We start from the raw sequence: 13577 nt of genomic DNA, 5'->3' as shown, positions 1-13577 counted from the left end.
ATACAGTAATACAGGCCATTCATTACAGAGTTGGGGCATCTATACTTTAAAGGCAGTATTGACATAGCTGGGAATTCTAGTTAGTGGCACAGCTATCATTGAAATCAGTCTTCTGACTCCCAGCAGTGCGCATTTTTCCCCATTGTATTTTCTTAAGAAAATAATCAATACTTTAAGTGACTTACATTTTATTTGATTCTTGTATTAAAGTAATTAAAAACCATGCCTCCTCAAATGAGTATTCTTTATTCTCATAATTCTCCCAAGTTTCTATCCTTGACCTTTGAAATTGTACATCCACTTGACCTTTCCAGTTGCCCCCAGTATGGCCACTGACCCCTACTCCCCAAGCCTATGGTGAACGTTCACCCAGGGCTCACCTCCAAAGCAGTCATGTTTCTTTGGTTTGCAGTAGATAAGCGATCAGCTTCTCTGATTTTATTGGTGGCTTCTGCTAGGAGCTCCCAAGCATCATCAACTTTGTTTTTGTAATCTGCCAGTGTCTCACGAAGGTCCTTCTCCATTTTTTCATTCTTCCCCCGGGCTTCTGCCAACAGCTTGTTCACTTTCTGCAGGAGGGACTCTGCAGCCCTGGAACCACCCAAACACAGGCTGTAAACCCATGCCATAGCTGTGTGATTATTTACTTTGTAAGCAGTCACTAATACGTGAAGAATGAAAACATAAGAATTATTCAGGCACAGTTACTATGTACTAAGTGAAATGGAAAAAAAAATGTTCCTGACAGTGGCAAGATTACTTATCATCAAAATTAAACTGAAATGTCACATTTTTTTAAGTGAGATTATCTTTTCCACTGGAGTCTCCTATGCTACACTCTACTCACTGATGAAATCAGTTTTATGATTCATTTCGCAAACCAGAACAAAGTAAAGCTTGTGTTTCATCATCATGAGACATTCTCTCTATTACTTTGAATGGACAGAAAGAAAATTGATGCCTGCTCAGGAACAGCAAACAGAACTCTGTGTAATTGCTGTGCTAGTGAAATGCTGTCATTTTGACCTAATTTTCCATTTTTTCTTCTGAGTGATTCTTGCTTATTATACCTACATTGCTTAAGGAATGACACCTGAGTTCTTAACAGGGCTACATATTTGAGAAGCAGTGATTCAACAGCTAGAATGTATCAACCTCCCCCATGGGCTTTTTAACACATAGAGTGCTATCACATATCCTCAAAGTTCCCCCATTCAGTACGTTCAGGAAGGAGCCTAACAATTATATTCCTGAAAGTTCTCAAATATGGGAGATGGTTAGTTGTGGCACAGCAGTTTGAGACACTGCCTGTGATAGGAGCACCCCATACTGAGGCACTGCTTTGAATCCTGGCTGCTCCATCTGTGATCCCATTTACTAGCTATTATGCCTGGGAAGACAGAAGAGGACTCAGTTCTTGGGCCCCTGCCATACTCATGGGAGACCTGGATGGAATTTCTGGTTCCAGGTTGTGGCCTGCCCTAGCTGTTGCGATCACTTTGAGAGTGAATCAGTAGCTGGATGAATCTCTTTTTCTTTATTTTCTCCCTCATGTCTCTGTCGTTCTGCCTTTCAAGTAAATAAATCCTTTGTTCCCTCCACAAATGACTGAAGTTGCCAAATGAGTGTTTCAGTCAGTAGGCTTAGCTTCTTTTCAAGTCCCCAAAATGGTTACACGGGTACAAGGATTTGAGCCACCCTCCACTGTTTTCCAGGCAAGTGGAGCAGCTCAAATAGTAACTTATGCTATTATGGGATGCTTGACACTTCAAGTAGAAAATTAGCCTGTTTCATCACTGCACTGGCACTCAGGAAAATAAATCTTTAAAGTTGAAAATCTCAGATGTTTGTCACATTGCTGGCGTATGATGTTATTTAATTACTAATAAGATCATCATGTTTAACTTAGCTCTAAATGTATAAATGTATTGATTTGATTGGTTGTGAGATCACTACAATCCCACTGTCATTGAAAATATCATTATTACCTTTCCCAAACCTCAAATTCCCAACCATTATTTGAAAATACTGGATATTTCCCCCTTGATTCTTCAGCATTTTGTAAGATGACTAAGTGTACAGGATGACCTGGGAAGGTCATTACTGTATTTATCTGAAAGAGCTGTTGTTAAAAGAAAAGGACACTGGGATTCTAAAATGTTCTGTTACAGGCAATGTACAAAACAAATCCATTGGTCTGTTTATAGAAAGGATCATAAAAAGCTTTTAATTCATTTAACGTCAAGGTGAAGCATGAATAGGAACCAAATGAAAGAGCAAAAAACATTCTTCAGCACAGAAAAACAAAGTTTTTTTCTGCTCCTGTGTGTAAAGGAGGTGTAGATATGAAAGTGTCACAGAGCACGTACTCACACCAACTCATCTTCAGCAACTTCCTTCTGCGTTTCTAGATTTTTCCTCCTCAGTTCTTTCATCATGTGATCAATCTCCTTCTGAAGTTCTGGCAAATGTCTCTCAAAGCCCTTGTCTTGAGTTCCTAGAGTTTCATTAAGCTTTACAGCTTTTTCATTTACAGCTGCAGGGGGTAAGACAAATTGTGTAAATCAGTAAACCAAAATGGCACATGCAAAAATGACATTCAACATCTGCTCTTCACCACCATCCCCAGATGAAATGCGATTGGCCATGGGTGTTCCTGCTGGGAAAGAGAAAGCCAGTTAATACAGGGCCTGGAAACACACGGCGAAATGTGATATGACTGTCTGTATTATGTATCTTTTCCAGGGTATGGTAATTAAAACCTGGTGTTGCTACAAAGGAAGAAATACAAATGAAGAAGTAAGTTAAACCTCTTCAGGTAACAGGTAAACATGTGAATTGTAGCAGAACCCTAAGCAGCTGAAAACACAAGCTCCACACTGCAGATAAGACAGTCATAGTCAGTTAAAAAATACTGCGTATAGAAATACCATCAGCCAGGAGATCTCTGAAAATGAATGTGCCATGCATTTCCACACGGTTGTCTAGTGCTCATTTTTTTCTTTAGGCAGTAAGCAATGGAGCACTGATGCGGGGACAAGGGTCATAGTTTAGGCCTGAAAGGTACCTTCCAGCAGTTACATCCATCGTGAGAGTCCGTGTTTACTATGCATTAAATGGGGCTTCAAGCTGTGCTCCTTGGAATATTAGGATTCTCCAGGTGCTTCAGGTATTTTACAGATGTCTGTTCTGCCAGGAACTTGTTTTATAGGTGGTGTTCGGTGCAAAATTTCATTTGGAAAAAGAATTCTTATGTCAAATAAAAGTCTAAAAAACTGGTGAATTGAAACATTTATGCAGTCCTACTCCTAGCTTAAAGTTTCTTAAAGTATGTTCTATGGAGCATTCATTTAGTAAGTTGAAATCCAGTTACAAAGAGAGAGGAGCAGACGTGGGCCAAAGCTGGAACTCCTTCTGGGTCCTATTTTCTTTCCAGAATATACAGCAGACTGAAGCTGGGTAGAAAGCCAAGCAGGCAGGACTTGAACCAGTCACTCCGATTCTGAAACTTAATGTGAAGGTATTTGAAGGGATGGCCTGTGAGACTAGATGAGATCTTGAGGTGGGATTGAGATCAGCGTCCTTATGCAGAGGGAGTCCGAGACATCCCCTGTCCCTTTTACAGTGTAAAGTTATAGTGAGAGGGCAGCCATTGATGAAGCAGACAGGGACGCACATGAAGCAGATCTGTTCATCTTGTGCTTCTTCATCTCCAGACATGGGAGAAAGAAATTTCTGTTGTTTATAAGTCACGAAGGTTGCAGTAATTTTTGTTGTAGCGGTCACAATAGACTAAGACAGACAGCTATTCATTGCATAAAAATTTCAGTCACATAGCAACAAATAATGAAGTCATTCCTAGTACAGAAGAAATTACTGCCTGGATGTTATATTGTTGTAAGCCACTGAGGGCGGTCCTTAGTCCAGGGTCATATCTGGACATAAGCCGAGGACTCTTCCCAAGATCCCACCAGTATTTTCAGTGACATATCACATGCTAATAACCCATGTCTGATTTGTCATGGAAGTAGCATGATTATGAACTAATGATTGTGTCACCTGATCCAGCAGATCATGTGGGAAGCACGCCACAGTATTTCTGCTTCTAAGATTTTAAGAAAAGTGGTAGATTTGGTGGTGAGTTCGGTGTTGCCTGTCTTTACAGCTGATTTTAAACAACTGATAAATGCCACCTCCCAATTCTCAGGGCTCTTTTTACTTGATTATATGAATATATTGATGAGTTTTTCTAAGAGAAATCATTTCAAATGTCTTTAGCCTAGGCACTACTTTGTAAACAAAGAACATGAGCAAGAGCTCACTATGTTCATTGTGTTATATTATTAATGTTCTATTCTGCCAAGAATTTGGTGGAAAGAGAAAGATGTCTTACAGAAACAAAGGGAAAAGTAGTCTTGGAAGACATACCACTGCTTTTGAAAATTAAAAACTTTAGGGAAAACACAGAAAGTTGGTATTTGAAGATAGAAAATTTGCCTTCTGTGAAATGACATGTTAAGATGGAATCCATCATTTTCCATCAATTAAAACATTGGACCTTTTATAGCTTTATCATTTATGTATGTACATTTGTATGTATGTGTTAATATATATCTTGGAACACCTACGAGTATTTTTAGACAAAAAACATTTTAGACAAATGTTATTTACTCTAAAAAGGTATATATATCCCCTCTTTAGTATACATACAGAGTAACAACAAAATAAAAATTATTCCTCAGAAGACACAAAACTATTTTTCACATTAAATCTTTTTAAAAAAATTGATGAGTAAGTTTATAAAAAATGAGAGATATTGATCTGAGGAATACTGTGACCTGAGAAACACGATAGAAGGGAACCAAGCAGTTACTAAGGCCTGTTATGATTCTGGAAACAAACAATAATGAGTTTATGATGTCCCATTCATTAATTCTAACAATCCATGGAAGAAAATATAATTTATTCATGATCTAATCAGATCTCATACATAGCATCGTAGATATTACAAAATTATAGTGAGATAAAAATGCCTTCACTGAATAGAAGCTGATTATGTATAAAGAGACTACGACTGTTAAGGAGAAATAGGCCAAGTATTTTACTATGTAAATACAAAATTACCATGAAATAGACAAAGGTCAGTTTGCAGCATTCACTTTTGTTACAGCAATTTACTGCAATAAATAAGACGCTGAAGTTCTATTGATTATGATCCATTGTTTTAGTTTTGAGAGGGAGAAAAAAAAAGATGTGACAAGTCAAGTCACTTAAGCTTTTGGATTTACTTTCATTCTCCCTGGCTCAAATGGTTAATCCTCCCCTTGCAATTGCCCAAATCCCATATGGGTGCTGGTTTGTGTCACAGCTGTTCCACTTTCATCCAGGTTCCTGCTGTAGCCTGGAAAAGCAGTAGAGGGTGTCCCAAAGCACTGGGATTCTGCCCTTATGTGGCAGACCTAGAAGAAACTCCTGCTTCCTGGCTTCAGATCAGTTCAGCTCTGGCCATCGCCGCTTTTGGGGAGTGAATCACTGGATAGAAGATCTTTCTCTCAGTCTTACATTCTCTCTGTAAATCTGCCTTTCCAATATAAATAAATAAACCTTAAAGAAAAAGAAGAGGCCCATCTGGATGACACAATCGAACCATCAGAGTAATGCACTATTCAGGGAATGAGAGCCACCTTTGGTAAGAGGTAACAGCTTTTTGATGGTGACCGTGGATTTTGAATGTTAAAGTTTGTATTAAACCTTATTTCCTCTCTGTACCCAGAAGGGGAGATGTGAACTTTACAGACTGTACAATGCCCCCTAACACTTGTGAGTTGGGGAAATATTCCTATTAAACAAAGCGTAATTAAAATTGAGTGCCATAAAAGCAGGTGTTACATATCATTAGGCCTCAGTTTCCTAGTTTCCCTCCCTTAGAATAAACATTGTCTACAGAGACCAATGTTGCAGAGTAGCAAGTAAAGCTGCTGATTGAAAGAAAGGGCATGTGATATAAACATTGGTTCAAGTCCTGATTGTTCCATTTTGGATCCAGCTGCCTATTAATATGCCTGGGAAAACAACAGAAGATGCCACATGTTTGGGGCCCTGCCACCCATGTCGGAGACCTGGACGAAGTTCCTGGCTTCCAGCTTTGGTGGTGCTCAGCCCTAGCTGTTGAGGCAATCTGGTGAGTGATACAGTGGATGGAAGACCTTTTTCTCTCTCTTATTCTTCCCCTCTTCGTCCCTCTTTCTGTCTCTCCATCTATCTCCCCATCCCTGTCTGTAACTCTGGATTTCAAATACATTTTTAAAATGTCTGCTTTAAAGTATTTGCATTCTGTATTTCTGATAGTAAATCAACTTTCAGTGAACAAGCTGAATTCAGGGAGTCGTACAGCTGGCTCTACAAGTTTCTAGCTGTCAGGTGCATGATGCTATTTTCTTCTGCAATATATATAAGACCTAGGACACTGGTATTGTCCCAAGAGACTTCTTTTCAGAAAATTCCAGGTTTGGGACATAATTTCCATGTGCATGTGTATCCCAGCACCTCCCTTGCCCCACCCCATAGTGACTGGAGCCTAGTCAGCCATCATAAAATCTCCATGAAGAACACCGTATTGTCAATATCTTAAAGGATGGCCATGGACACCACGTTCAACCTGACATGGACACACGCTGGCTATATACCTCCACCTCTCTTCTGAACTTCAACCCCTAAGTGTCTTCACCCTTACCCTTTGAGAAGCCCAGGAACTAGAAGATAGGCCCTTGTTCCTTGCTCTGCGCTCTGCAGTAAATGCTCCCTATCTTCCACCAACCCAATTTCAGTGACTGGTTCTCTGCATGCTGGGTGAGTGGACCCAGTTTTCAGGTGACTACAGAAACTCCTCCAGCCAGCTTTTGGGGTATCATCTATTAAAATGTGTAACCATGAATAGGCACCTCCCTTTGACAGGAGGTGAAGAGCTAATGGTGAAGGAAAAACAGTAAGCAGATACTAGAACATGATAAAAGTAATATTAACCTTTGTTCTCATGGGCAGTGCATTTGATTTCAATGGAAGGAGCCCCAGGACAGGTTGCATTGTGATGAGTGTTTGAGATTTTAGATAAAAGGAAACAAAGTTTCTGGAATACTAACTAGTACCTTCAGAGTCCCACACAGTGTGAAGCCACCCAACACCCAGGGGGTTTTGGTGTTGCTCTTGCTGTTTTTGAGAAGTTAGGATATTTTCAAGTAACATCAATGAAAAATAGTATCTGGGGAAGAACACCCTCATCTGGATGGGTATCAGCCACCAGGCATCCACTGAGATATTCCTAGGAAATGTCACCTTTGTTTCAGACTGTGACACATGTGCTTCACATCAAGCCTCAGATTAAATCTCTGTTGCTACTTGCAGGGATAGATCTTCAGGACTTTTTGTTTCTTTGTGGCCTGGGAGGTATATGAATTACAGTGAAGATGAGCCTTGAAGGTCACGCCCCATCCTGATGCAGTTAGCTATGTCACAAAGCAAAGTATTGAAAATACAGAACACCGAGGAACAATGAAAATGTCTATTCTTAAGACGATTTTGTTTCTGATATTAGAGGATGTCAGCATTTTCTCTGAGTTGCTTAATATGGATTTTGGCACAGAGATGATTTTTCTGTGAATCCCAATCATATTGAGAGGTTCCATAAAGTTAAGCCTGGAGAATTTTGTGCTAGCGGTTATGTGTCTGGTAACGGTCTGATGGGGTACAGCCTGGTGATATCCCCCCAGAGCATTAGGCAGATGTAACTCCATTTTAAATCCTTGACTAAGTTTCAAGCATAGCTAATGGCAGTTATTTCTATGTAAACATGTTTGGTGGCTGACTGCCTTAAAGTATAGTCTAAATTTAAGTTGATTGGATTCAAAATGCACAATACCCAATCTGACTGGATTATTTACGATATGTGCCAATTAGAATGTGGTCCACTGATGGAACGGGTTGAGAAAAAAATCCCTAGTTGCCACATACCAATGGGAGCTTCAAAACCTCTGACTTCAGCCATGCAGCACAGTGGTTGCTGGAGTGTAGCGGGAGCTGCTGTCACCAAGCTGGGCTAATCAAGACTCCTACTTACACCCTACACTTGTGTCTGCTGTGACTTCTCTCACTCAATGTAACAAAGGCGCGCATCCAAATGGCAAGCAAATGGTGTTCTAATAAAAGCCAGTTCATTATAGACCACTTTGAGAAGTTAGAGTGCTGAATGCAATAAAACTGGTTTGCTTAGCGAAAAGTCTTAAAATAGTTGGAATATAAGCAAAAGCCAAGCAGAATTTGCCCACCAGTTAACCCTGAGAGTCATTTCTCAAGAACTGTCTGCTAGTGTACACTTGTAATCATTAATTCGCAGAAGAATGTTATTAATTCCACACAGCTGGTTATAGGTTGAAGCAGATATTATACTAAATGTGTTAGTTAAAATACTTTTTAAAATTTGAATTTGGAAATGTTGTCAGTGACAAGAGAAGTTCCAGGCAAATGTAATCTATTTTTGTGTTTTTATTTTGCTAGAAATAATAGTAAGGTAAGAATTTTCCAATACCTTCTGCATCCCTGACCAGCTCCTGGATGAATTCTTCCAAAGACTTGACTCTGGCATTGGTCCTTTCAGCATCCTGTCCAGTTTGCTCGCCATCTGCGGTTACTTTGGTAGCCTAATGGTTCAAATTTTGGAAAATCATAATTAATAGAGATGACAAAGCCATGGCCAGCTATTACATTTTCTTTCAAATATTACTTTGGGCCAAAGACAATCAATGAATTATTGATCAGAGGTACTGGAAATAAGGCCCCACGCTCAAGTATACAATTAAACTTTATTACTTCTTCTATTAAATGAAAATCACAGAGCTATATTTGGTCTTTTAAAACTCTCATTATACACAATGGCACAGAAGAAGCAATAAAGCACAATTATTTTTGAAATATCTTTAAGGTATTATTGCCAAAGGTCTATAATGGGATTTTCAGCCTCTTTTATTTTACAGTTTTGCCCATATTTTGTTTACTGGAAAAAAAGTGTGAAGTGCAAAGATGACCTCAAGGGAGAGGCAGACAGTCTGTCTCAATCAGCTTGAACGTGTAGACTCGGCTTAGATCAATACGTTAATTAAAGAAACAAAGAGGGAAATGCTTAGCTACTCAGTAGTGAGTGCCTGTTTTAGAATACTTTAAAGATAAGAAATGTTTAAGGAAAAATAAATGCTACCTTTTCCCTTATAATATCATCAGGGATACAGGTGTTATTCACACATCCACACATTATCAGCAAAATCAAAGAGAACCCCAAATAGCTCCGCCTCTCGAGGAGCATGCTTCTATATAATCACTTTTATCACACTGAAAATACCATTTGACATAACAGAATACAGTTCAAGTGCTCACAATTAACATACACCATGCTTAGACAAATACAAGCGGTGTGTATCCCAATTCTTTAAAAGATACTACAGGTATAGAGCATCTTGAAATAGGTTCACACTTTACCTTTCTAAATGTGTATGTATATACTAATAAATATGACTTGTGTTAAAATAAAAAAATGAACAGTCTAACTGTAGATCATAAATCACAGATATAATATTTCAATATAATTTTCAACAATATTCAAGTTGTCAGAGTTCAATACCTTACAGCTTTGTCCTGACTATCTGAATTTTAGGCATGGCCAAATAGTTAATTACATTCAGAAGTGGATTTTAAACAGAATTAAATATCTGGCCTGTAAAGAACACGCTAAGAGATTCTACAGGTATTGTATTGCAATCAATGATTTCCTAGTGGCAGCAAAATATTTAATTCATGGTAGTTTTCGCAGCTTTACATAACGGTACATAAACTATCACTACTGATTTTCTCAAGCTGTGGTGTCACCAGAAATAAAATATGAATGAAGAATCCACTGGAAAATTTCTAAGTTTCCTCTTTGCAGTTGTTAGGACATACACAAATGATTTGGAAGCTACCACCAAGGGACTACAATACTCAGGATTCATTGTTCTAGATGTTAATAACGAAATTATTTCACTTTTAGGCGTTTGAAAAATTCTCTTTGGAAATAAAGGCATGTAATCTCTAAGTTTCTCAAATTCTGCTTTTGTCATAATGGCTACAAACATTGATGCAATCATTCCCTAAACTTAGTATCATATACATGTTTGCCATCAAGACTGACCAAACATTGTTTCACATGCGCCCACACACACATACTCACTCATAAAAATCATTCAAAAAAAGCACAGTGCCTTAAATTTATCACGTTAGGTCACTTCCCTCTATCGGCACTCTAAGTGCTTTCAATGTTTCTCTAGTGTGGACTTCATCGTACTCAATGGCACCATGCCTGTATTCGTAAGCCACAAACAGCACAGTAAAGGACTCTGTCTATATTATCAGCAGGTTCTAAGATCTAGCCTAAGAATTAACGATACCAACCTCGATTATTACCTGTTATTCTGAAAAGACATACTTCAGTTTGAATTTAAAATTTATCTTTTGCCTCGACAATATTTTTTAAATATTGCCAAATATTTTTTTAAAGATTTATTTATTTCTATTTTTGTTAGAAAGTCAGATATACAGAGAGAAGGAGAGACAGAGAGGAAGATCTTCTCTGAATTGATTCACTCCCCAAGTGGCCACAGGGCTGAAACTGTGCCTATCTGAAGCCAGGAGCCCAGAGCCTCTTCCACATGAGTGTAGGGTCTCAAGGCCATCTTTGACTACTTTCCCGAGCCACAGGCCGGGAGCTGAATGGGAAGCAGGCCTGCCAGGATTAGAACTGGCCCCCATATGGGATTCTGGTGCATGCAAGATGAAGACTTTAGTTACTAGGCTACCATGCCAGACCCACCAAATAATTTTCTTACATGTTCTTACTAATAGCTGAAAACATATAATTCTTCAGAATAGATGTATATTCATAAATTATCTCTTAAGTTCCAGATGATCAAGATCATGTTCCCTGACTTTTAACTTACTCCTTTATGTGGTAGCATGAGTCATCACTCACAAAGCTTTCAGTCTTAGCATTGATTATTTAATTAAAGATGCCAACGAGTCTGCTAATACCATAAGAAATCAATTTTAAACATTATCACTAAGATATTGAAAAATTATTAACTCTCTCTTCCTTCATGCATACAAACTAAGCAACATTCTTCTTTGTTTTGTGTGTTTTGTATTGTGTTCTTTTTGTGCAGAAAGAGCTTCTGCTCGATTCTTTCAGAAACAGAGCTCCTGTCATTCATCAGATCTTAATTTAACCATCCACTCTTAGAATACGATTCCTCAGGTACCATCTGGGTTTGTGTGTTTCCTTTAGCAGATGGCACCACTTGTTTATTGCTTCTAAACTGATTTTTACTTAGTAAAACTCACTGCTGCTTTTGAGATTCAGTCCCAGTTCCCTGTGAAGCATATGTATTTTAGAAATACTTATTTAGTTATATAAAAAAGTTATTGTTGGGGCTGGTGTTATGGATTATCAGGTCAAGCCACCACTTGTAACACTAGCATACTGTATGGGTGCCTGATTGAGTCCCTTTTCTATTTCCAATCCAGCTCCCTGCTGATGAGCCTCAAAAAGCAGTGGACCATGGCCCAACTGCTACAGCTTATGCATACACATGAGAGACCTGGAGAAATTTCCTGGCTCCTGGCTTTGACCTGGTCAAGCCTGGTCATTGCAACCATTTGGTAAGTGGTCCAGGGGATGGAGACATACATGTCTCTCTCATCTTTCTCTATGTCTCTCCATCTGCAATTCTTTCAAGTAAATGATTCTTTAAAATGAACAAACACACTTTAAAAAGTAACTGTCTTGCCAATTTATTGATTACTTTCCCAACTGCAAGATAAAATCTAAGAGAGCAAGAAAGCAAGAACTTGGACTTTAAAATATACTTTTTTAAAGTTGTATTTATTTGTTTGAAAGGTAAAATTATAGAAAGCAAGCAAGAAATACGCACAGAGACAGAGTCCACTCGATGGCTCATTGTCCAAATGAGGCTGGGAACAGCAGAGGCTGTGATATGCTGCAACCAGTAGATTTTCTTATGTTCTTCCAAATGGATGGTGGGGCATAAGTACTTGGGTTATCATCTGCTGCTTTTCCAGGCACATAAGCAGTGAGCCGTGTTGAAACCGGAGCATCTGGGACTACAACCTGTGCTCATACGGTATGCCAGTGCTGTCGGCAGTGCCACAGTGCTGGCTCCACTTGTCCTGTGCATCAATTTACATCCAGCTCCAAACATGTATTTGTTGATAAGTATATTACAACACAGCAATCTTCCTAACCGATGTTGCCAAACTATAAATTTCATTCTTCTTTCAGCTCTTTGAATATTATCAGAAAGACTGTATTTGTATCATTGTTTCTCAGCTTCTTTCTACTCATCAAGATGAATCAAACCTTAAGATTCAGCTCCACTTTCATCTTCTGCATAAGGCCACCCTTGCCTATGCATGTGCTCCCCTTTCATCAATCCTGATGAAAATGTGTAGTGCTGTGTTATCTGTATGCTCTGTCTACCAAATGTCCATCACTAAGGCTAATTCTCACTTTTCTCTTTGTATCTGTGACAGTATAGTTCTTGATCAGTTGCAGCAGTAAAAGATGCTGGCTCATTGCCTGCTACAATACTATTCAAACCAACTCCCTTGAAGTTCTAAAGCCCTTTGGAGCATTCCCAATGCCATTCAAACTGACCATATGCCTTGTGCTAGGCTTGCCAGCAAGTGCACATGGCTGAGCAGTTTTCCAAGCAATTTTAGAGTGTCAAAGGAAGCTGCTACTCAAGAACAGCAGCTGAGCGTTTGGAAGGATAGCCAGGCATAAGAACATCCAGCCTCACTGCTCTGTATTCTAGACACTGTTTTGATAGTAGTTCAAATCTGGGCCTGTAATTACACACGGAATCCAGTGCTGCTTGGATAAGGATTAGGCAGAACTCTTCGGGGCCAGCAGAGTACTGCTGAAGAGCCTTTCTCTCGGCACACATGATGTGAGCTTCCTTTCCTGTTTACTCCAGGCGAGGAGATGTCAAATTCCTGGCACCAAAACCATAGATTCCTGTGAGCTCACAGTCTAAAACTAGGGTTGCACAGACATGCTCAGCTGCACCCTATGTTTATATGCTTACTTGGAAGGGCAGAAAACACTCTCATGTCTCATCTACTCTTTTTGTCTTTAGAGAAACAGTGAAAACATAATCCCTGGTTTCACATCAGTCAAAATATAGTATAGAGAGGTTATCTCAACTCACATATACGTAGGTAAGATAAATTTTCTGTTTCATAACTTTATATTCTATTTTCATTGAATGCTATTTTATATTTGACTAACATACAGGAATGCTAGAAAAATATATGAAAGTGTTGAACACACTGGATAAGAGCGACATTGTTTTGGCTTACATAGTATCTTAAGTGTGTATAAGCTTGGGCTTTTAGCAGATTAATGTATTTTGAAATCCATATCAAAACGTCATCTAGATATATTTTTAAAAATCATGTGACTCTGTACAGTAACTAAG

The 13577-nt window shown here is 38.9% G+C and overlaps 1 protein-coding gene across 1 annotated transcript in view; it reads right to left on the bottom strand.

The window, feature by feature from the left end:
- Positions 1-13577, bottom strand: part of LAMA2 (laminin subunit alpha 2) — a 421382-nt gene that overhangs the window by 123612 nt on the left and 284193 nt on the right. The window contains exons 35-37 of the mRNA XM_040965651.1: positions 8582-8693; positions 2374-2536; positions 381-591 (exon numbers count right to left, since the gene is read on the bottom strand). Coding sequence (XP_040821585.1) covers positions 381-591; positions 2374-2536; positions 8582-8693 — 486 coding nt within the window. The remainder of the gene's footprint in view (positions 1-380; positions 592-2373; positions 2537-8581; positions 8694-13577) is intronic.

Source organism: Ochotona curzoniae, unplaced genomic scaffold (assembly GCF_017591425.1).
Source record: "Ochotona curzoniae isolate NIBS_2020 unplaced genomic scaffold, NIBS_Ocur_1.0 scaffold_3890, whole genome shotgun sequence".
Classification (NCBI taxonomy): Eukaryota; Metazoa; Chordata; class Mammalia; order Lagomorpha; family Ochotonidae; genus Ochotona; species Ochotona curzoniae.
This window is presented reverse-complemented; position numbering and strand designations above follow the sequence as displayed.